Here is a 23,203-nt window from a genome sequence, read left to right on the forward strand (position 1 = left end):
AGATCTGAAGGGTCTCAGCAGGGGCAGATGCAGAGTGTCTCAGCAGGAGCAGATGTGAAGGGTCTCAGCAGGCGCAGATGTGAAGGGTCTCAGCCGGGGGCAAATGCGGAAGGTCTCAGCTGGAGAGGCAGATAGGTACAACCCCGGCAGGGGAGATGCAGAGGGTCTCCCCAGGGGCACATGCAGAGGGTTTCAGCAGGGGAGATGTGCAGGCTGGCACTGTAAACAGGATCAGCGTGGTTCCCCAGAAGGTTCCCCACCGGTGGTAGGTCCGCCCCTTCGCAAGATGCTGTTCTGCAAGTACCGCAGCTCGGTGTTGCAAGCCGACATCATACAACGCAAGGCTAATTGCCTTGTCTAAGTGTTGTGTCTGCACAGCCCAACGCATCTGCTGGGAATGGGCCCTTAAAATATTAGATTTTTTTCTGTGCTTTCACCTGCATTAATTTTATTAGTTGGTGACAGGGTCTCTTTAAAGTTTCTGCATACTATCTGAACTGCTACCATATTATTTTTCTTGCTCTAAAATGAGAAGTTCAGAACTTTCGGCCCCTAATTTCAATATTTGCAGACCGCACACATTTCCTATGGGAATCTGCGCGGTCAGCACATTGACTGACACTGTCAATCCTCATCCGGTAAACACGGCAAACAATAGAGCGCTGGGAGCGGATTCCACCGTGTACAGCTAATGCGGCCGCAAACCCGGAAGACAATCTCGAAGCCTGATTGGCCATCGGTCTTTTTGAAGCGCGCTGATTGGATATGGCGCAGCACGACCTGTGACGTTAGGTGAGCCCTGTTAAGCAGCCGCTGTTCCGCAGGTCTAGGGAGACATGGATCTCCGGTTTACGGAAGATCAATTCCAGCAAGCCTGGAGGGGTCTGGATGAGCCCATACTGACCGAGGGATGGCAGCTCTTCACCGACACCATGGGCATTCAGATCTACCGGCTCTATGACGAGGTATGGCAAGCTAGCAATGCTGTTCTATCTCCCCTGCTGCCTGTCACTGGGCTTTAATAAGTTCAATCATTAATTTACATTTAAAAATACAGAACACCTTGTATGAAATGTTAATCATTACTAATTATCCTAACAAACTTTATGAAGTTCTTCCTGTTTACTGCACCATTAGGAATGTTTTATTTATTACTAAAGTTTATTACTTAGAAAAATGTTGGAAGATGCTGCTTATAAATACCTTTTATGTGTTAAAGGTTACTTGTACAGAGAGGTATGCAGGACCAGTGTTCTGGTAGAATCCTGGACCCGTGACGAATCTGGACCCACACCGGATTTACCATTAAGCCGAGTAGGCATGTGCCTACAGGTGTCCTCCATAGAGGGGCATCGTACAGGTACCTACTCTGCCTAATTCCCAGTGTTGTGTCAAGATACAACACTGGCAATAGCAAGGAGGGTGCATTCTGCACAAAATGCACCCTCCTGCTCCATGACCTGCCTACAGGAACCCCCGGCTTTGGCAAAGTCAGGGGAAGGACCCCGGTGTTCTATCAAAAGCTCCAGCTCGTCGAAATCTCCAACTACCTCACTGCCGAGTACTTTCAAGTTGGAGATTTCGACCAGACGGCGTTAGACTGCAAAACACAAAGACTGACAGAGCTCTGTACAGCTGCATTTTAACAATATTCAGCAGGTGGCAAACTCAACAAGTATTCTGAAAATGCTATGCGCGCATGCGCACCGCAACTGTATAGAGCTCCAGTCTTTCTGAGCACCGGAAGTGAGGTAGTTGTAGACTTCGATGAGTTGGAGCTTTTGATAGAACACCGGCGCTGCATAAGGCTGCCCTGTAAAATGCCTGTCTGATGAGGACAGCCTTACGCAATGCCGGGGTCCTTCTCTGCATATGTGAAAGTCGGCGGGTCCCGCAACAGATAAGGTGCACTAGCTCAGGTTACAGGTGCCCGAAATGGAAACCCGTCCCTGAAGGTATGTAAATGAAATCATTGCTGACCTCTAGGAATATAAATTAATGGCTGGAACAAGCATGCAGCTAGTGAAGTCAGGCCTCCTATAGTTGTTGCAGGCTCAGAAAATAAATCTAGATTATTACAATCCCATGGACAGATGATGAGGATGAAGATGATTCCCTGTCAATGCTGTCCATGGTTTTGAAATGGTAATTGAGAAACAAAAGCATGGCCACAGAGCCGACACATGACAGACCAATCCCTTGTCTGTAGTTGGTGTGCACGTCACAATGTAACAATATTAAAGCATTTTATTAGTTGACAGTTACAAGTGTGGTATATGATCTTAGAGGAGGATCTTTGGTCTCATGCACACGGGTAGGCATATGCGTACGGATGACAGTCTGCGTCCAAATGTGCATGCACCCGGACCCGCAGGGATGTGCAGGTTTCGATTGGCGTGCAGTTGCATGCAGCTGTGTCCTCCCATAGGGATGTACAGGCAGCTGCATGCAATTGCAGGCCCATGAGAATGAGCCCCTAAATCCCAGCTCCCGACCCTAGATCTGCAGGCCATTCAATCACCACGCAGGGTCCTCTTCCTCTATGGATTTTCTCCAGCGATGTGTGATCCTCAATGATGCAGAAGTTAATGTGATTGCAGGTTGCCTGCGGTTACTGACGCCCCATCAGGGGGTGGAGCTGTGACACCCTGCACTCACAGGCTGCGCTGAATGACACTGAAGACTGAGGACATCTAGTGATGAAATGGAATTTGTGCAGGGTACTGCTTCAGATTTATATAGCGCCAACAGTTTTTGCAGCGCTTTACAATATAAGGAGGACATTACAGTTACAATACATATCAAGACAAGATGGTAAGGAAACTATATACGTGTACTATAAGGCCTCATTCACACTGTAATCGTCCCGCACGTACAGCTCCGTGCTGCGTGCAGGGCCGTATCGAGCAGCTCGCGGGAAGGACAGGTGCTGCGTGTGATTAGTACGCCGCCCTCGTCCTTCTCTACGGGACTACGCGGCCGTACGCCCCCCTATGCTCACCTCAAGTGACGGTCCGTAGGGGTGCGTGTTTCCTGGCTCGGACGCAGACAGGATCCATCCTGTCAGCATACTAGTACGCTCACCCGCACGGACGTGCAGGGCGAGTGAGCGTAGGGGGGCGTACGGCCGCGTATTCCCATAGAGAAGGACAGGGGCTGCGTACTAATCACACGCACCACCTGTCCTTCCCGGAACTTGAGCGATACGGCTGTGCACGTAGCACGGAACTGTACGTGCGGGACGATTACAGTGTGAATGAGGGCTATACTGTATGTCTATTATGATTTCAAGATAAAACATACAATTCAGGATATACTGTGCGTGTTTATTTACTAATATGTGATATTTGTGTTTTTGGACGGAGGAAACAGATGTAAGCTTGAGGTCTGTTTTCCACACAATGGAATTCCAATCAAGTACTGTACAAGCTTTATAGACATAATCTCTTCATGCCGGTCTGATGGCGACAGAGGCTGAGAGCTTGTAACAGTTGCTACATTGTTTCAGTCTCTTATTAATACAATGAAACAATAAATGAATTACAGTATTTTAAAGTGTATTTCCAGCAAAAAAAAAAGTTTTAGATTAGAGCTCGGAAAAATTAAAACCATGTCAGGTGTCTACTGCTATCTGGGGTTCCGTTTGAGAGATTTTTCCCTCATTCCTGTCCTGCTGGCTTTACTAGACAGGAAGTGAAGGGAACTCTCTGACAGTAACACGGAAAGAAATACAAATGCTTTTCCTTGGTAGAGTAGGGAAGAGCTAGATCCCCTGTCAGATTTGTGTCGCTGTCTCTGTTATAGATTTCCCCTCACTTCTTGTCTGGTGACCCCGCCCCAGTCCAGAACATACAATACTGACTGGCTGGAGTTCTTTATCAGTAAGTGGACCATGCAGATATGAAGTATGCACATTTACAGTATATTTTCTTCTTACATGCAGATATTTAGCCAATAGGATCCAAACAAAGGAAACTTTAAAGTGACACTAAACTTAGGAGTTAAACCTTAAAGGTGAACTATGAGGTGAGTGCTTTTCCCTCCCCTCATAGTTCTAGCCGCCCTGTGACAATGAGACTGTCACAGGTCGGCTCAGTAGATCGGGAGGTGAGGGAACACATACCGGCGTTCGCTCACCTCTCGATCCTGACAGGGGAGGGGCTGGATTCCCCCCTCCCTGCTCCGATCCTCCAGCGCTGACTGGCGGAACGGACGGGGGAGGGGGCGGGTACAGCTGGCTCTGCCTCTAGATAGGCAGAGCCAGCTGTCAGTCACGCAGCTGGGCCGATCCCGGCACAATTGTCGGAATCCGCTTCAGCTACGGCGTCTCAGTATACCGCAAGCTACAGCTCGCGGTATACTGAGCCTAGGGTGACGGGAGGACGCTAGTTTGTGTCCTCCCGTTACCCTAAGGAGAACTATGGGGAAAAGCCCTAACCCCATAGTTCTCCTTTTAAGGGCCGGTGCACACCTAGGCGATCTGTGACCGTGCGGCAATCGTGCGCGATGCCGTGCGGTCACAAAGTTGCCCATCACTGACGATCGTGCTGTGGTTGCCACTATTTTCTAATGGCACCCCAGTCGCGCCGGGCAGATCGCGCGGTTTCCCACCGCGATTCCGCCCTTGTACCCAAGCACGATCGTGGCCAAAACAGCTGTGCGTCGTGTATCGCAAAAAAAGGTACAGGTATGGTCCCTGTGTGTGTTATAAAGTAGTTACCGCTCCAAGCTTGCTCCCGGAATGGACTACAATCGCAATACAAATTAGTAAACTAAACATGAGATTATTGTCCGTCACAGGAGCGAGCTTGGAGCGTTGACTACTTTACAACACACACAGGGACCATGGGGAACAAAGGTAGCCACCCACCAGAAGGAAGGACAGTGTCAGCAGCAATTCACCACCACCACCACCAAATGCAGACCAGATCTGCATGAGTGTCTGCACACACAGTGCAGTGTGTTGTACCGCGTTTTTTGCTGTGTTTTTGATGCGTTTTTGGTTAAAAAAAAACAACAAATATATTTTTTCTTTTTTTGATTAAAATGGGCTTTCAGTGCATTCCAGGGCATTTGCATGCATTTTTGATGTGTTTGCATGCGTCCCAAAGCGTTCCAGAGCAGGTAAAATAGGGCTTGCTGCAGTTTTTTTTACATGCTCTGGAACTGAACACAGTGGTGTGAACTAGAGCCCAAAATACCATTGGAATACATTGGACGCAGTTTTGATCCGGGCTGTAACTGCTCTGCTCCTGGAACGCGCTTGGTGTGAACAAGGCCTCAGAGATGATTTGAGGATCTACAGCCGAGTGATACACAAATAAGATACATTTTTGTTAAAAGTGAAGGTACCTGAATGTATTTTTAAGATTTAACTCCTGAGTTTAGTATCACTTTAATTACTATCAATGCATATAGAAATTTTAATGAGAATATTAATTTGATAAACCTTTATATGATTTAACATGATGTAGGAGGATACAGGAATTCTCGTCTCGCGGTTTGGCTGGTACTAATCTACATTAAGATGGATTATCCTTTCTTAGTAAACCCATCACTAATTGGTATAAACAGCTTTCCTGGTAAAGATTAGATATAACGCATGGGTTTCAAGAACTGCCTATATGTTCTATTGTTTTGCTAAAATCTTGCTATCTACAGTATCTATCTATCTATCTATCTATCTATCTATCTATCTATCTATCTATCTATCTATCTATCTATCTATCTATCTCTGCAGGGTGTAAGCAGGGCCACCCATGGCTTAACTTTTGTCTGATTCGCAGGAATCATCTGAAATTATATTAAATGCCCCATAAAACAGAGCTGTCATACCAAAGGCCACACACAACAGACCCGTCATACTAAAGGTCAAATAAAACAAGATCCTATAGGTTGGACTTGATGGACTAATGTCTTTTTTCAACCTCAAATACTATGTAACTATGTAAGACCAGAGCTGGCATAGCAAAGGCCACATAGAACAGGGCTGTGATACCAAAGACCACATAGAACAGAGCCGTCGTACCAAAGGTCACACACAACAGACCCATCATATTAAAGGCCACATAGAACAGCTGCCATACCAAAGGCCACACACAACAGACCCATCATATTAAAGGTCACATAGAACAGAGCCCTCATACCAAAGGCCACACACAACAGAGCCGTCATACCAAAGGCCACATAGAACAGAGCCATCATACCAAAGACCACAGAGAAAAGAGCCGTCATACCAAAGATCACAGAGAACAGAGCCGTCATACCAAAGGCCACACACAACAGAGCCGTCATACCAAAGGCCACATAGAACAGAGCCATCATACCAAAGGCCACATAGAACAGAGCTGTCATACCAAAGGTCACAGAGAAAAGAGCCGTCATACCAAAGATCACAGAGAACAGAGCCGTCATACCAAAGGCCACACACAACAGAGCCGTCATACCAAAGGCCACATAGAACAGAGCCGTCATACCAAAGGCCACATAGAACAGAGCTGTCATACCAAAGGCCACAGAGAAAAGAACCATCATACCAAAGACCACAGAGAACAGAGCCGTCATACCAAAGACCACAGAGAAAAGAACCGTCATACCAAAGACCACAGAGAACAGAGCCATCATACCAAAGGCCACAGAGAACAGAGCCGTCATACCAAAGGCCACACACAACAAAGCCCATCATATCAAAGGCGAAGTTCAGGTTAGGGAAGCACACCCTCTTGACTTGTGCCGTGTCAATGTCCTATTTCTTGGGCTGTTCTTTCCTTTGAGGAACAAATATAGAGAAGGCAAACATTCAGGTCATCCTGGTGCGTGTGAAGAGGAAATGGGAGGGAAAGTAATGATTCGGTACAAGTTCTCAAAGTCAGTCTATGAATTGTCCTGCAAAATATAGATATATAGCATTACGTAGGTTGTCTTTGGGCATACTTAAAGGGACTCTGTAATCATTTATATTTTTAGGTATACATTTGAATGTAATCAGCATATGTAATAATCTGAGAAATGTGTGTTTGCAATACAGAAAATGAAAGTGTATCTAAAGATATTTTTTGTCTTTTATTGCTGTCTATATCTCTACTGGGGAAATTCACCCTCTGTATTTGTCCAATTGACAAAGGGGGAAAGTCCCAAATTTTCAATTGCCACCAAAGCAGAAATAGAGGGGAAACCTTCTAAACAGCATGGATGAACGGATCTCCCCTAACATTTATTGTAATCTGACTAATCACCGCCGTAGCTGCCAGAAACCCTGAACATATGATTGGCTGCCATCACCGTTCAGCTGACTTTTTTTCACCCAGTTCCTTCGACTTATCAGTAGACATTTATTGAGCATGGTGGTGTTAGTAGGGCCACCCACAGCTCGATTTTGGCCAATTCACGGGAATTTAAACCCTGTATGGCCAGCTTTAATTACTTGACAGCGGTTCAAGATTTGATTTTCAAAACACTCAATAGACACGACATTAAGAGTTCTGGCAAACAGCCACTATACAGCAGAGGGACAAGCAGAGAGGGTCTGATATCCGTGAAGGTTTCCACCTCCGGTCCATGGTGGCAACAGAATTTGAAGACTTGATAAAGTTTTATTGCAATGCCACTGTTACATCCAATAGGAACTATTACCCATCTAGAAATCAAGGTCCTAAAAATTAGGATTGCTGACTGCAGAGCAAGGTTGTAAAATGTAAGGCACAGTGATTAGGGCTAATCTTGGCCGTATACATATCATTCTGTATTGTTCTGCCCATCAGCTGAAAGAGAGAAAAACGCTTGATTTCTGCATCCATGCTAAACCTAGTGGATGCAGGAATCTCTCCTGCCAGATATTGTATTCTGGTGCCTTACATGAAGACTAAAAAAAAGTGCCAGGTAATCATCTCAAGAGTTAAAAAATGTATTGCCTTCATAAATGGCAACAAGAAGATATGCACAGCCAAATCAGGGCTACAAAGAAATACAATAAATTACACATCTAATACAAATACTATATAGAAAATTAAACAATCATAAAAAATAGACAATGATCATAAAATAATGTGCTTGTGTGACCACTAGGGGGTCTTGTTCCCTACTAGGCCAATAAAGATGTTTTTTTCGGACTCTTGAGATGATTATCTGGCACTCCTGCTTTTTGATTGACTGCAAAAGGGGAAATACGCTTTAAGGTTTGCTACAAAAACATTTGCACAGATTTCTATTTTAAACCACGCAGAGGAAGAATAAGTACATTTTGTGTGTATTTCTTTAACTCTCTCTCTGGAAGCTCACAGCGCTATGACGCATTATTCAAAACCATGACAATGGGTTCTAATCAAGCAACAGATAAGTAGTTTACACAAGAGGAAGCTCATTTGGAAAGAATTATAAAGTAAAGTAAAATGGAGAAAGTGATTCCCACACTAATTAATCCTTTTTTATTCTGATGCATTTTTATCAAACCATGTTTCCCAGAGACCTGATCCAACACATTATTTTATGAATATAGTGTATATATACACATCTCAAAATGCATCCTTTTTAATGTACTGCTAACAATAACATGTTAGTTTAACAAATACATAATAATCTTCAAACAAAAATATTATTTTTTTGATCTTCTCACGACCTTTGCCATGACATGGTTTATGTGACTAGCCTTTAAGGGAATTTGTCATTCATTTTTAAGTTTTAGAGGAGAAACCTAAAGAGCAAACTTTATTACTATTCCCTAAAAAGCCAAGCAGGTGTTCCCCTCTCATCTTGGCTTTACTTCAATGTAGAGTCTGCACCCTGCTGGACCATGTTCAACACCATAATGGCACTAAGATGCTCTTATTGGACCTGGGTATGAAGAAGGCGTGAAGCTTAGCTCTGGGGCTGGGCTTAACCTGAAGTAAGGGAAGCCGAACCCTTCCACAGCATGTATAATATGGATGTAGGCAAGTCCTTTATGGTATAAAATGGCCAATATGTTTGCCTTAAACAAAATATAGCCTGATGTAAAAACCTGTGTGAAAATCTTGAAGTGCCCATTTTTAAAATAATGGTCACATATAACTGTAAGTATGACTAAACCTGAAACTGTGAATGATATAACTGCCTGGAAACAGGTACAGTATGTGGCCAAGGCGTCCAAACAAGGGTGCTGTGTGCTTTTTGGCTTTAGGACACACTCCATTTCAATGCCTTCTACAGCAGCTGCCTCGGGTGCCCTGGAGTTAACGCATGTTCTGGCACTGTGGCTTTTTTCTCACTTGGAAGGCGCATGCATGCCCTCCAGGGATAGAAGAGGAAACATCTTTATTGAAAGAGTGAGCCCAGTGCATGAGACATTCTTAGAATTGACTTCATCATGGCTGATGAATAATTCAGTATGGGTCATTTATTCATAATTTTGGTTTTCAACATACCTTAGGTACAGAGATCACAAAAACCACATAAGAACAGAACGACCACACTGCTGCCATTTGCCCAAGTAGCTGATGACACTCTGGATACTAACCCTCTATCTGTTCCAGTTTCTTTGCATCTTCTTCCTATTTCACACCCTAGGATTAGTACACTAGGCTATAGGTACATATGACAATCCAGAGTTAGAATAAGAGATCTGGTCACAAGCCAGATCGGTAAAGGAGGCATAGGTTGGTAGGCAAGTCACAATCCAAGGTCAGGAAAGGCAGCACAGGTTTTATAAGCAGGTCACAATCCAAGGTCAGGCAACACTGGTCATAGTCAGATTATAAGCCAGATCAGGACAGGTGGCACAGGTTAAGGGCAGGTCCCAATCCAAGGTCAGGATATATGGCACAGGTTAATAGGCAGCTAACAATCCACAGGTTCATAAGCAAGTCAAAATCCAGATCAGGACAGGGGGCACAGGTTCATAGGCCAGTCATAAGCCAGATCATGATGGAGGCACAGGTTCATAAGCAGCTCACAAGCTAGATCAGGACAGGTGGTACAGGTCCTAATCCAAGGACAAGAAAGGTGTCACAGGTTTACAGGCAAACAAAAGGAATGGCAAATGCACTCATCAAATCGTAACCAGCTTTAAAGAAAGGTGCACAAAACAGTACAACAGTAAAACGTTTCCCAGCACACTCACCAGCCAGCATGCAAAAAACACTGTCTAACTACTTAGGTTAAAAACAGAGGTTTCAGTTGTGCCTTTAAGGAGATGGGCTGCCTCCAGGAGAACCTGCACCCACTTCATCCTTTGCTATATATGCTCCAAGATGGAGGCTCTCATAGATCACAGTTAGGACCACACTACACAGAGGGGCCTTGACAAGGCATTGTGGCTTCCACATATTCTGCAGAAGATGTGCAATTGAAACCTGTTTGCAAGTCACAATCCAAGGTCAGGAGTTTAATGTCAGGGGTTTAATGTCAGGTCACATGCTGGGGTCAGGATAGGAAGCACTAGGAGCATTATGTAGTAAGCTCATGATCCAAGGTCCGTACACATGAACAAAGCACAGATGTTCTTAACATATTATATTAGCTCTCTGCTGTCTTAGCCAAACTCTGCATTTTTAAAGGACAATTTCACTTTTAGTTCAGCCCCTCAGTGAAGCCCAAGAAGTAAGATACTTACCTTCATTCCAGCTCCTGAAATCTTCACCGTGTGGCCCTGTTTGGTGCCACACAGTCTTTGCATCTTTGCAGCACCTGGCAGCATCCAGTTCTCACTGCACATGCGTTCCACTCGGGCCATTCATTCCTATGGCTTGGACCGTATTCTTCTTCTGGATGGCTGGGTGTTGCCATGAATACAATCATAGGAATGAATGGGCTGAGCGGCTCACATGCACTAAAAGTGAAGTTGTCATTTAATGCATTATACACAATCTGGGTGGTTATACATTGTACCCGAGCTGAATACTTTCAAGTTGTCAAATCAACAGTTTAGCAATTTAATCGTCCCTTTAGCTCAGCTCTAGATTCCATTCTTATGCTTCTTGTAGAAAGCTGTCATTACCTACTTATTACATGACAAGCGTATTTAGCAAATTTGTTACGCTTTGCAAAACAGTGATATTTGTTGCAACAGGCTCCTTGTTATAACAAGACATGGATAACAATATTCTGTGTATATGTAGAATCTCATTGCCTTATAAGCTGCTTAAACATAACCTGTTAAGAGAAAAATATGAGGGCTGCCATTGCTTAACTCTTTAGTGCTTTACAGGGCTGATTTATCTTTCAAAGTTGGGCAAATACCATTTGCACTACCACCAGCAGATTGCGATGAGAAGCATCTAGTAGCTGTAATGACGTTCAAATGGCATTCATCCAGCTATTTGCTGGGCTGAATATTTATAAATAAGCCCCAATGAGTCACTGACCTGGAGGAAGTATGTATATTAGTTAGAAAGTGTAAAGTGAAAGCTCCCTAATAGTATCAAGAGGGTCAAAGCCAGGCAATTAGCATTTGCATATAAGCAATTATTATTATTATGCAGGATTTATATAGCGCCAACAGTTTGCGCAGCCCTTCGCAATGGCAAATTCTGTATTTCTTTTATGACAGGTTTTCTTTGAAGAGACCCTGTCACCACCACATGTCTATAAGGCCTCATTCACACTGGAATCGGCCCGCACGTATAGCTCCGTGCTGCGTGCAGTGCTGTTTTGGGCAGCTCCCGGGAAGGACAGGTGCTGCGTGTGATTAGTACGCAGCCCCCGTCCTTCTCTATGGGACTACACGGCTGAATGCCCCCCTACGCTCACCTCAAGTAAAGGTCCGTAGGGGTGCGTGTTTCCTGGCTCGGTCGCAGACAGGATCCATCCTGTCAGCGTACCAGTACGCTCACCCATACATACACGGACGTGCAGGGCGGGTGAGCGTAGGGGGGCTTACGGCCGCGTAGTTCCATAGAGAAGTACGGGGGGCTACGTACTAATCACACGCAGCACCTGTCCTTCCCGGGAGCTGCTCGGTAGGCCCTGCACGCAGCACAGAGCTGTACGTCCGGGCCAATTCAAGTGTGAATGAGCCCTAAAGATGAAGATGTTATGTGAATTCACTTACAGTGCAAAAAAATTTGGCTGTCTAGGCAACCTATGCAGATCATGTAAGGCTTTACAGACTGCCACTTGGAGCACATGTGACCTTAGGGCCAGGCAGGGGAGCTGTGGAGTCAGGCTGAAGCAACAAGCCTCCAACACTTCCAGGAAGTGTTGGAGAAACAGCAGAATATCTGCCTTTTTTGCAGTGTACTTTTAACAGGAAAATTGAAAGGAAAGTCAACCACAGTTTTTGTATTGTAATTTAATTCACGCAGCAGCTGTATCTTAGTAGGCATGAGGTGGTGACAGGTTCTCTTTAAAAATCAATAAAATTAGGGTTGCACAGATACCAAGTACAGTACTCAGTACAAGTACGAGTACATGTACCGATACTTTTGAGCTCCAAGACTACACTAGAGAAAAATTCAAAAGTTAGGAGGTAGCTGTCATTTGTAAGGAGCACACAGAGCTCCTGGGATTTGTACATCTCTGTTTTAATGTACGATTTTGTTTTTATAAATATAAATAAAGGGATACACAGATACCAGTTTTGCGAGTACTGGTACTTGCCGAGTACTTACAAGTACGAGTACTGATAAATTTTTGTTTATAGTCATGTGACAGTTTTTCTAAAACAATACAGACTAATGATTTCAGGACAGCGGTGGAGCGCCAGAGCCCGGTCCCAGCTACAACAGCTGCAACCCTGGTAGTTCTCATGAAAATGCCAAGTATCTGCACTGGTACTCGAAAAGTATCTGTGCATCCGTAAATAAAATGATATATTTTTTTAAAAATGTTAACGTTACTGTAAAGTGGACCTTTACCCCCTTTACCTAAAAATCAAATGCAGCTCTGCATGCTGAAATAAAATCATCTTACGTTTATTACCGTAGTTAAACAAACATGTTTTTTATTTACTTAGAAATAGAGTTCATCCACTTCCTGGTCCACTTTGGCACAAATGATGTAATCTGTGCCCTGGGAAGATTACATCAGCAGAGCATTGCTGGGAAATCTCATCTGTAATCTCATGAGATCTCAGGGAAAGGCATTTTCCTCCCCTGAGATTATGTGCATGGTCACATGTCCTAGTCACATGTGCCAAAGTTCCAGGATCATGGAAGTATAGGGAGATGGATACATCTGCCCTTAGTAGAAATGGCCACTGTGAGAAGAATGGGGAAGTAAAGAAATATAATGTATGCAAAGAATAAAAAGCCGGTAACTATCTAGTAAGTATGTGTTTGTAGATTATCATTACTAAATATTTCTAAAGGTGCCTTTGTTGTTATTTTAAAGATATGAGTAAAGTTCCTCTTTAAGAATGCAGATACTGTAAAGGAAGTTTTGTGAGAACTGTGTCTTGTGATATTAAGCGTATAAAGCCCTATAAAAATATACTCTAACTAATATGTTGTGCAAAAGGAGATGGTGGGTTTGAAGGGCTTTCTTGGAAAAACAGCAATATATGCCAGAACTGATAGAATTAATAGGTCATGGTCCACAAAGCTCCAGTAAACGTCTCCACTAAATTTTCTTATTAACATCAGAACATTCTTCAGCCTGCATGTCTTCTGGGCTCCTGGAAATCTCATACCAGTGTTCCAAACATCATTCAGGTAGAAAAACAACACAGTACATCATTTGAGCTGAGGGGTTACTTAGGGAATGCCAGAATCCTAACAAAAGGCAAACACTGTATGGAAAACTAGAACGAACCTTCCCAACTATGTGTGTAAAAGTTCCTGCAAGAAAAGAGAGACATTTAAAGGCAGCTGCTAGTTGTCTGGTTGTCATCCAGATCCAGTGGCTTCAATCCTTTAAATCACTAACCCAAAAGAAGTATACAGATAAGGACTTGACTCCGCCTTTCCTGAAATGCACAGTTGTTCCGAATCTGATATAGAAAGAACTGCAGCCAGTGAGACCCTGGATTTTATAAAAGGAGATGTTAGCTTCCATGTTAGTCTTAGGAAACTTCCTTTATAATGAATCTGCAGACATGCTAATGACATTCAAGTATTTGCATATTCTTAATAAGCATAAAAATTAGCTTTACAACAAACCCTCAATGACCTCTGCAGCTGCAGGCTTTGTGGAGTAATTCATTCTCAATGTTTACATCAGAAGAATTCTTATTTTCACTTTGAGAAATAAAAAAATTCAAAGAAAAGTCCAATTTGGAGAGCACACTTTGGAGGGGCCTGGTTATTGGAGGCTGGTGTGTGGCTGGTGAAATCAGACGGGGGCATCTGGTGTTTATCCTGGAAAAACAAAAAGGCAGAAGCAGAGCACCACAACCTAGCGCAATAAGGTTTTTTTTTTAAAGGGGCAACACAATATTCTCTGATGTGCACTCACATGTGGTGGGGTTTGAAGGAAGCTCAGCCGTTTGTGACCATGAGGAGTGGCTTGGTGTCAGGTGGGTCATCCAGGGGCTGCGAGGGACTAAGCTTGGTCTGCCGGGTAGGGGAAGAAGGATCCAGTATCAAATTGGCAGGGGAAAACCAAAAAATGGAGCAGACAATGTGTGTAACTTGATGTTGCAATGGAAGAGAAAAAACATGTACACTCACACTCACAGCTGTAATGACCTAATTACATAGTTAGTCCCCATAAATAACATGGTCAGGGTCCACTTAGACTTGTAAAATAAACAAGACAAATTTCCTAAAAACATAAAATAGAGAGAAATAAAATGATTTAAAAATTGACAAAGTTATAAAATGATAATAGAATGACACAATCCAAAATAAACCGTTTTATATTATATCATATTTTATGACATTATTGTTCCGTATTCCTAATTATGTATTATCATTTTAAAGGATATAATATAATTAGGAATATAGACAATGAGGGGAATTTATCAAAACTGGAGCAGACAAAATCTGGAGCAGCTGTGCACGGCAACCAACTGCTTCTCTCTTTCATTTTCAAATCTTAACTGAACAGACTGAAGAGAGAAGCTGATTGGTTGCCATGTGCAACTGCTCCAGATTCTTCTGCTCCAGTTTTGATAAATTCCCACCAGCAATATTATATAATTCAATATAATATAATCACTTAATTTTGGATCATGTAACTCTGTTATCAATACGTTCAGTTGTATTTCCATTGATTCTGTTTTGACTGATTTATCTGTTTTGTTTGTTTAATTTTTTTTTAAAACAAATCTACCCTAAAGGAAAAAGAAATACCCTGATTAACTAATTATTATTCACAGAAACCAGTTCAACTTGATCTGCCACCATTCTCAAATTTAATGGAATGATTTGCTCATCTTTTTGTTTAATGGGCTTCCCTTTTTCCCTCTGTGTATTAAAGCAAACAGGACTGTATGAATATAAAATCTATGGCGGTCTGGCGGACTGTCCAGCAGACCTGTGTGCAGACGTCTACATGGACCTGGACTACAGGAAACAATGGGACACCAATGTGAAAGGTTTGTAAAGGCTGGTATTAGGGACCACATTCAGGAATGAAGAGTCTGGTAGGCACTCTACAAATTTTACAGGAGATTTCAGGATGGGACTCCCATGTGTGTGGACACATGGAAGGGTGTCTGCTACTGCAGGGCACCACTTTGGAGGAAAAGAGAACGTCTCCTTTAACACCTATTGAGTCACGAGGGCTGAGGATTCTCTTCCTGCCCTATGTGATGGCCCCGGGCCACCAAGCACCAACACTGTCACGTGGGATGTAGGTGAGTAAGTCACATGCACCCCCAAACCTGCAAGTACTGGATGTTTCTTTGCTTTTGGTGGCTGAAAGTAACAGACCTATTTGGGCCAAACACAAGTTCACTTTAACTGCTTCCTGACTATAATCTGGATGTCCTCATTCACACGAGAAACAGCCAGCACGCACAGCTCTGAGCTGCGTGCACGGCCGTATCATTCAGCTCCCGGGAAGGGCAGGTGCTGCGTGTGATTAGTACGCAGCCCCTATCCTTCCTCATGGGAGTACGCGGCCATATGCCACCCTACGCTCACCCCAAGTGCAGGTCCGTACGGGTGCAGGTATCCCAGCTCAAACTCAGACAGGATCTATCCTGTCAGTGTATGAGTACGGACACACGCACCCACACGGACGTGCAGGGCGGGTGAGCGTAGGGCGGCGTACTCCCATAGAGAAGGACTGAGGCTGCTTACTAATCACACGCTGCAACTGTCCTTCCCGGGAGCTGCCCGATAAGGGCGTGCACGCAGTTGTACGTGCCGGCCTTTTCTCGTGTGAATGAAGCCTAACATTCCGCAGCACAATGCCACTGAGGGAACATTAATTTACAGTTCCCGCTGCTTGCTGACATTTCCAGTCTGTTCGGGAACAAATCAACATGGTTTCCGATCAGGTAGTCACACGCAATCATATTTGTTTGTAAACAAGCTTGCAGAGGCCACACCAGCTGAAAGACGGCAGTCTGTTTCTATTTACTAATGTTTAGGTCGCATACAATTACAGTGCTAAAAATTTTTTTTATTAATGTAAGGCTATAATAAGAAAACAGAGTATGGTATTTATTAAAACACTGTACTGAAAAAAAAGCCTTATAGGTTCTTAAACAATTAGTTATAGAATTGTCTAAATTAACTGACCCAAAGGGACACTGCTAATATTTGGTTTTGGCATCTATACATCAATGGCCTCTTGTCGTAAAAGGATTCAATCAAACACCATTCTCTTTCTGTGGTCCAACTCAAATCTGTTTCCAAGGACCAGTATGAATCATACCGATAAAAGCGTAAATTTCTCATGAAAAAGCAGGAGTGGATTCACGTGTATTCAATGCAACAGGACCATGTGAGAACATATGAGTCTGTCATTCAACTTCATGTCCTTGACAATTCAGAATAGGAGCTGTATATGTATCATTCCTGTCGTGACATTAATACAAAGGAACCAGCTTGCTGCTACCACCTGGTGGTGCTGTGCTTGCATCATCTTATAAATATTTTCAAATATCAATGGAAACAGATTGGTTTGGTGTGAATAATCTTATCCATATGTATAAAAGTCATGAAAGAACCTTGGATTTATGTATTATTCTAATTCCTCTTCTGGAGACATCTGTCTAATTAGGCAAACACTGTAATAATAACTGTATCCTTTTAACATTCATCATGAAAGCTATAGGACAGAACATACCTTTCTGTAATTGCAGTAATTCAGCATCCTTGAAGAGATGAAATAGAAGAGATGTCAGATAGACTTTGTGCTATCAACCTCCATTTTTATAGTCTTAACCCAACTTTCCTGTTAGAGCAACTGCACAGAGTCTACATATGACTGCACAGTCCAATAGGCACCTAGTTAGATCTAGTGCACTCAGCAGTCGACACTCTGTAACAGACCAGTGGTCTCTTTGCAGAGATCTAATACACCCCCTTGCTGATTCAGACCTATAGTTCTATAATTTGTAACATTCATGCTCCCTGAGGATTGGAGCACTTAAAGTGACCCTACACTCAGGAGTTAAATCTTAAATGCATACAAGTACCTTAACGATTACCAAAAACATATCTAATTTGTGTATCACTCGGCTGTAGAACCTCCAATCATCTCTGAATTGGTGCTGACACTGTCCTTCCTTCTAGAGGGGGGGGGCTACTTTTGTTCCCCATTGTCCCTGTCTATGTTTTAAAGTAGTCACCACTCCAAGCTCGCTCCCATGATGGACTACAATCTCACATTTAGTTATCTAATTTGTATTGAGATTGTAGTCCAGGCTTTTCTACCCAGATGTGGCTGCTTCTACAGAAAACTACTCTGAACACTTCCTGCTTTGATACACCTGGAATGTAATTGACTTAATCTGGAAGTTCAGTTGGGCTTTAACGTTACCATAGGCTACCTTTAAAAGGAAACCCAGGCTAAGGCCGTCATTGCTGACCTCTTTCTAAAAAGTCTAGCAGCCTGGCAGTCATGTTCATCTAAAACTTTCAATGCTTTCTGAAAGTAGTATGTGTGTCAGGAGTTCTGACACCAGTTGCTGCTTACTCGTTTCTCGATAATCAGAGCCAGAGACAGCCGGGAAATTAGGATTTCCAGAAACTGGTCAGCGATGACGTCTCTATATTTCTGTCTGGTTGCTTTCCAAAGTGAACTGTAGTATGTATTAAGAGAAATAAACTGTGTATGGATTCCAACCAACTCTATTATTTCCATAGTTCTTCAAGAAGAGAAAAGTGGAGAAGACAAAGTGATATATTGGGAAGTAAAGTATCCATTCCCTTTATCAAATCGGGATGTATCCTTCTTTGTGGACTTAGTACAATGTTACTTATATACCTTTGCAAGAAATAATCTTCTATACTGTATGTGTATTCAAGGAGAAATATGTGGAGAGTGAAATACACACATCACCATAGTCAGAGCCGACGTGTGACTGCAGCTGTTACCTCTATAGATCGAGAACTGAGCGATCACATACCGCTGATTCCTCTGTTCAAGATCTTCTTCCTGCAGAGAGCGGTGACTTTTAGTCACTGTTCCACGCAGGGGTTCCCCCCTCCCCTCTCTGATCCTCCTGAGTGGAGGGTCAGACGGGGAGGGGGCAGGCACAGCTCTTGAGAAGCAGAGCCAGCTGTCAATCTGTTAGCGGGGTGGATCCTCACAATATTGTCAGGATCCATCCCGCCTTTGCACGGCTTTGCACTTTCAGCATGTAGCAGGCAATGGCCCGCTATATGCTGAGTTTTGGGTCACAGGGGGACATTAGTAAATGTCCTCCTGTGACCCTAAAGAGAACAACGGCCAAAAAAAGATTTGGCCATAGTTCTCTTTTAAAGTGCATTTAAAGCTGAACTCCAGGAAGATATAAAATGCACAATTCCACAGCTTTGTATTTATTGACACCATTTTTTTTGTAAATGTCAGCAGTGTAAGTACATGAATTTGACATGGTGTCAGTCTCTTGCAGTCTATTATACACAAAGAGCCAGTCGGATGTGCTATAGTACAAAGAGTATGCTGATAGTAGGAAAGAACAGATTGACAGGGAGATGAGCTCATCAGTCTCCTGCTTCTACTTTCACTGTCCAGTCACAGGGTGGTGGAAGAATTAGACTTGTAAGTGTTTCTTAACTGCAGCAGAGAAAAGTCAAGTGCCAGACAGGACTGCGCTGTGTAAGTTGTGTAAATCTCAGGAATGGATGGACAGAAATACAAATTGTTTGGCAGGAAAAACTACTCCCTTATTTGTATTACATCTGTGTATTTAGCTATTTGCCTTGAATTCAAAGTGCATTTGGATCTGGTACTTATAGTATATGCAAATCCTATGTAAAAAAAAAATTAAAATATATATATATATGTGTATATATATATATGTATATATTATTATAGACTACCAGTCAATGTGGTGGCTGCATTAGTTTTCATTGTTAAGGCAGGGGAAATTCTCTATTAAAGATGAACATTGCAGTAAAAGCTGTTGTTATGCTCTCTTTTAATGGGCTAATCATTATTATGTGGCTATTTTTGGCTGAAGCCTCTGCTTTAGGAACTAACTGTCTCTAAACTGTCTTCCTTAATCAGTAATTGTAGTATGTGTATGTTCGGGAGAGGCGAGATCTAGACATCGGCGATAGGAAGATCGTTGTGATTCTAGCTAAAAGTGTATCAGTTCCCCATTGGCCAGAGAAGTCCGGCATTATTAGAGTCAACGGTTACAAGCAAAGCCTGGCTATAGAGAGTGATGGAAAGAACGGCTGCAAAAGTAAGTGTTGTTGGGTCCCCCTCTCCGATCCTCCAGCGCTGACTGGAGGAATGGATGGGGAAGGGGGCCAGGACAGCTGGCTCTGCCTCTAGATAGGCAGAGCCAGCTATCACTCACGCAGTTGGGTGGATCTCGACAGTAATGTCGGAAATAGTCCCGGCTGCGGCGCTCTCGGTATATCACGGGCAATAGCCTGCGATATACTGAGCTTTGGGTCATGGAAGGAGGTTATTATTTGTTCTCCTCTGACCCTAAAGAGAACTATGGGGAAAAACACATACCCCGTAGTTCTCTTTTAACACCTGAGTTTAGTATCACTTTAAGGTAACCATGTGTTGGCTGTACATCTGAGAAACTGTGGGGTTGCTGATATCTAGTAGTTGTGTGGCATGATTATACATATTGACTATACATGCATTTCAAATATGTTACCATGAAACTCTGTGTGACACATGGTTTGATGGGAAAGGCATTAAAGATGCAGCAAGCTGGATTTTTGTTACCAGCATCCGGATGTGAATGAGTCCTAAGGGCAAATTTTTATTAAAATGTAAACTGAAATGTGGGAGCCTCCTCATTCTGTACACGTGATAGTAAATATGGTAAATTTCTGTGTATGTTTAACTCAAATTTCTAATTTTCTTTTTCTTTTGCAGTTTTTATGTATTACTTTGACAATCCTGGAGGAATGATCCCCCTATGGCTTATTAACTGGGCAGCCAAGGTATGTTCAATTCCCTATAATGTGCTCAGTTCTTATTCTGCTGGAGAAGATAAATAAGTAGAGGTGTTGTTTATAACAACCTGCATGCTTGCAGCACAACTATAGTGGAGCTTCCAAAGGGCTTAGGGGTCAGTCCACTCTTAAATGTAATTACGAAATGACTTGACAGTTACGTATGTTACATAATTATTTATTATTTGTTTGTAAAAGCGGAATTTCCTTTAAAGCTCATCTACTTACTAGCACCTCTCCACTTTCAAAATGCTCTAAAACCTTCAAAATTAAAAAGGCAATGTCTATTTTCCTTACCCAACTCGATTATAGAAAAACTATTTTCTCCAAAACTTCAGGTGCATTTAAATAGCCCTTTTACTTAAAAAGAAATTGTTTATATTTTGTTTTACCGGTCCTTTAAACAATTTTGTGATTATCACATTCATCTGCTTTGTTGCCTAAACCCATTTCCTCCCAGGCCTCTCCAAAGTATGAGGCCGCAAGCAGCCGCTTATTAATTTTATTACCATGCCCTAAGACGCCGATTAGACAATTCACTGCACTGATGTCACTCCTCCTGCATCCTGCTTCTCCGCAGTCAAGATAAGGGATTGACGTAAGGAGACAGGGGCATTGTATAAGATCTGATTAGCGGAGCCCCTGGATTTGGAGAAGGGTGTGTGTTCAGGAGGAGTGATTTTGGAAATACAAACATCTTTTACATGTATGCTTTAAAGGAGCTCTATGTCCCGGAGGACTCATTTAATTGTTCCAGGGAGTGTTTAATCTGTTTATGATAGCTACTTACATTTGAAAGTATTTTTAACAGAAGGGCCATAGGAGGAAATGGCATTTGCTCAAACAAAGATTTTGTTTTTGTGCAAATATATGTTAAAATTAATGGTTTGAAGACGTGTTACTTTCTAATTATGTTCCTTTTATGCAATATTATGATACATACCTGTGAAATGCTGACAAAATAAAGATAACTTTGTTCAGCTAGCCTTCTGATCCAGACAACTCTGCCAGACAACACAGACAGGTCACTGACGTCCAGTGTAGCTTGGTCAAGATCTGATCTCAGCTTGCTGACTGGCAAAGTAGCGTCAGCACACTGATATGGAACGTTTCAATGGTACAACAGCCCCTACAGGTGCTGTGGTAGGGGGGTATTGTACCCTTAAAACATTGTAATTTCATGTGTAGGCTGCAGCAGATGGACTGTTCAGCTCGGGAACAGATCTGATCACTGGAATGCCCAAGAGAACCACTTTTTGCAAAGACTGAATGCAATATTCATTCAAAGAACCTAAAATAATGTTTAATTTTCTTATTGCAATTGCCTTACCAAAAATAAGGGGGGAGATGGGGCATTGGAATAGAGACAAGTTCTGATTGGTGGTGTAACACTCTTTGAAGTATGTTGCCCTATAGCGAGCAAGTATATAGGTTCCTGCATATTTGATTTGATAGTATATTTAACTGTTTAGTAGGGCATGCATTTTAAATTGGCCCATTAAGACAGAAAGAAGGGAACTAGCACTGCTGAACTGATCTTAAAACCTGCTTTAGTTAATATGCAAATATGCAAAACCAGCTTATTATTATTTCTGGTGATGATTGAGCTAACCTTAATTACTTTGCTAAAATTCGATTCCAGTTAACAAGGTTCAGTAGCTGAAGCTCTAATTTTACACGCAGCTGAATGGGTCAGAGGAGTGAGTTATCCCCCTGCCTTCACCTTCCTGACTGCTTACAATTACAGATGCAATGTCTTACGGCTACTGCTGTGCTTTGCCTTTAGAAAACATATAATCCTTTGTGACACCAGTGTCATAGGTGCACTCTTTTTTAAATATTAGTTTGTTAAAATTAAGATTTTATATGCATTGCAGAAATAAATATTTTAAAAAAATGAAATCCATTAAAATAAAATTGCCGCCATACCAGTATAGTGTATCAGTTTAATGTTGTGTTGTTTGTGGGTGACAGGTCCTCATTAACATTACTTTTTTTATATATTGTTTCAGAGTGGAGTTCCAAACTTCTTGAAGGACATGCAGAAGGCCTGCAAAGGATATAAACATAGTTCATCATGATAATTTAATTTAAAATGAACCTGTGCTTTTGCCCACAGAGTAAAGTGACAGGTTTACTTAACCTCCCTGGCGGTATGATTATGTCAGGAATTTTGTACCAAAAGCGGTACAATTTTTTGCATGGAAATTTGTTGTTTATATTGTAGGCCTGTAATTCTTAGTAAATCTTAGGAATAACTCGCCTAAATCTGTCCAAACAAGAGTCCAGTAGACATCCCAGGTATGATAAAGTTTGAAACACGAAATTAAAAAATTATTTGAATTTCCCGCCGGCTTTGACGCTCGAAAACGAAACTAAAAGTCAGATGCCGGCTTTTAGTTTCATTTTCGGGCCGCGTACAGCAGAGGACGCCGCGGGCTCGCAGGAACAAGGTAAGTGTCACTTTTCTCTGCAACCCCGAGTCTGGCTCGGGGTTACCGCTCCTAGCATTGAAAATTAACCCCGAGCCAGACTCGGGATACCGCCAGGGAGGTTAAAGAAGAACTATGAGATGAGTGAAAATCACTCATCCTCATAGTTCGAGCCAACAATGAAACTGTCGCACGTTGGCTCAATAGAACGCATATCTTCACTCACTCGCATCTCGATCATCTCCCTGCAGAGAACCCCGCAGGGACATCCCCCCCTACCCACTCCGATCCTCCAGCGCTGACTGGAGGAAC

At 42.7% G+C, this 23,203-nt stretch overlaps 1 protein-coding gene across 2 annotated transcripts; it reads left to right on the top strand.

The window, feature by feature from the left end:
- Positions 1-835: 835 nt before the first annotated feature.
- On the top strand, positions 836-22,551 carry PCTP (phosphatidylcholine transfer protein). 2 transcript variants are annotated; one of them, XM_018554090.1, is made up of 6 exons: positions 836-965; positions 15,331-15,448; positions 18,174-18,253; positions 19,552-19,723; positions 20,380-20,447; positions 22,472-22,551. In XM_018554090.1, exons 1-6 carry the CDS (start codon positions 837-839, stop codon positions 22,538-22,540), a joined length of 636 nt encoding a protein of 211 aa, XP_018409592.1. In that variant the 5' UTR covers position 836; the 3' UTR covers positions 22,541-22,551. The 2 variants fall into 2 exon arrangements, with proteins under 2 accessions (XP_018409592.1, XP_018409593.1); XM_018554091.1 differs by lacking the exon at positions 20,380-20,447 and having other exon boundaries at positions 22,472-22,535.
- Positions 22,552-23,203: the final 652 nt, after the last annotated feature.

Source organism: Nanorana parkeri, unplaced genomic scaffold (assembly GCF_000935625.1).
Source record: "Nanorana parkeri isolate BGI_ZX_2015 unplaced genomic scaffold, ASM93562v1 scaffold141, whole genome shotgun sequence".
Lineage (NCBI taxonomy): Eukaryota > Metazoa > Chordata > Amphibia > Anura > Dicroglossidae > Nanorana > Nanorana parkeri.

Excerpts from the sequence above, each read along its gene's own strand:
- PCTP (XM_018554090.1), top strand. The coding sequence starts at position 837 with ATGGATCTCCGGTTTACGGAAGATCAATTCCAGCAAGCCTGGAGGGGT. Across the intron at positions 966-15,330 it reads TCTACCGGCTCTATGACGAG|CAAACAGGACTGTATGAATA; the intron begins GTATGGCAAGCT and ends TGTGTATTAAAG. Across the intron at positions 20,448-22,471 it reads TTATTAACTGGGCAGCCAAG|AGTGGAGTTCCAAACTTCTT; the intron begins GTATGTTCAATT and ends ATATTGTTTCAG.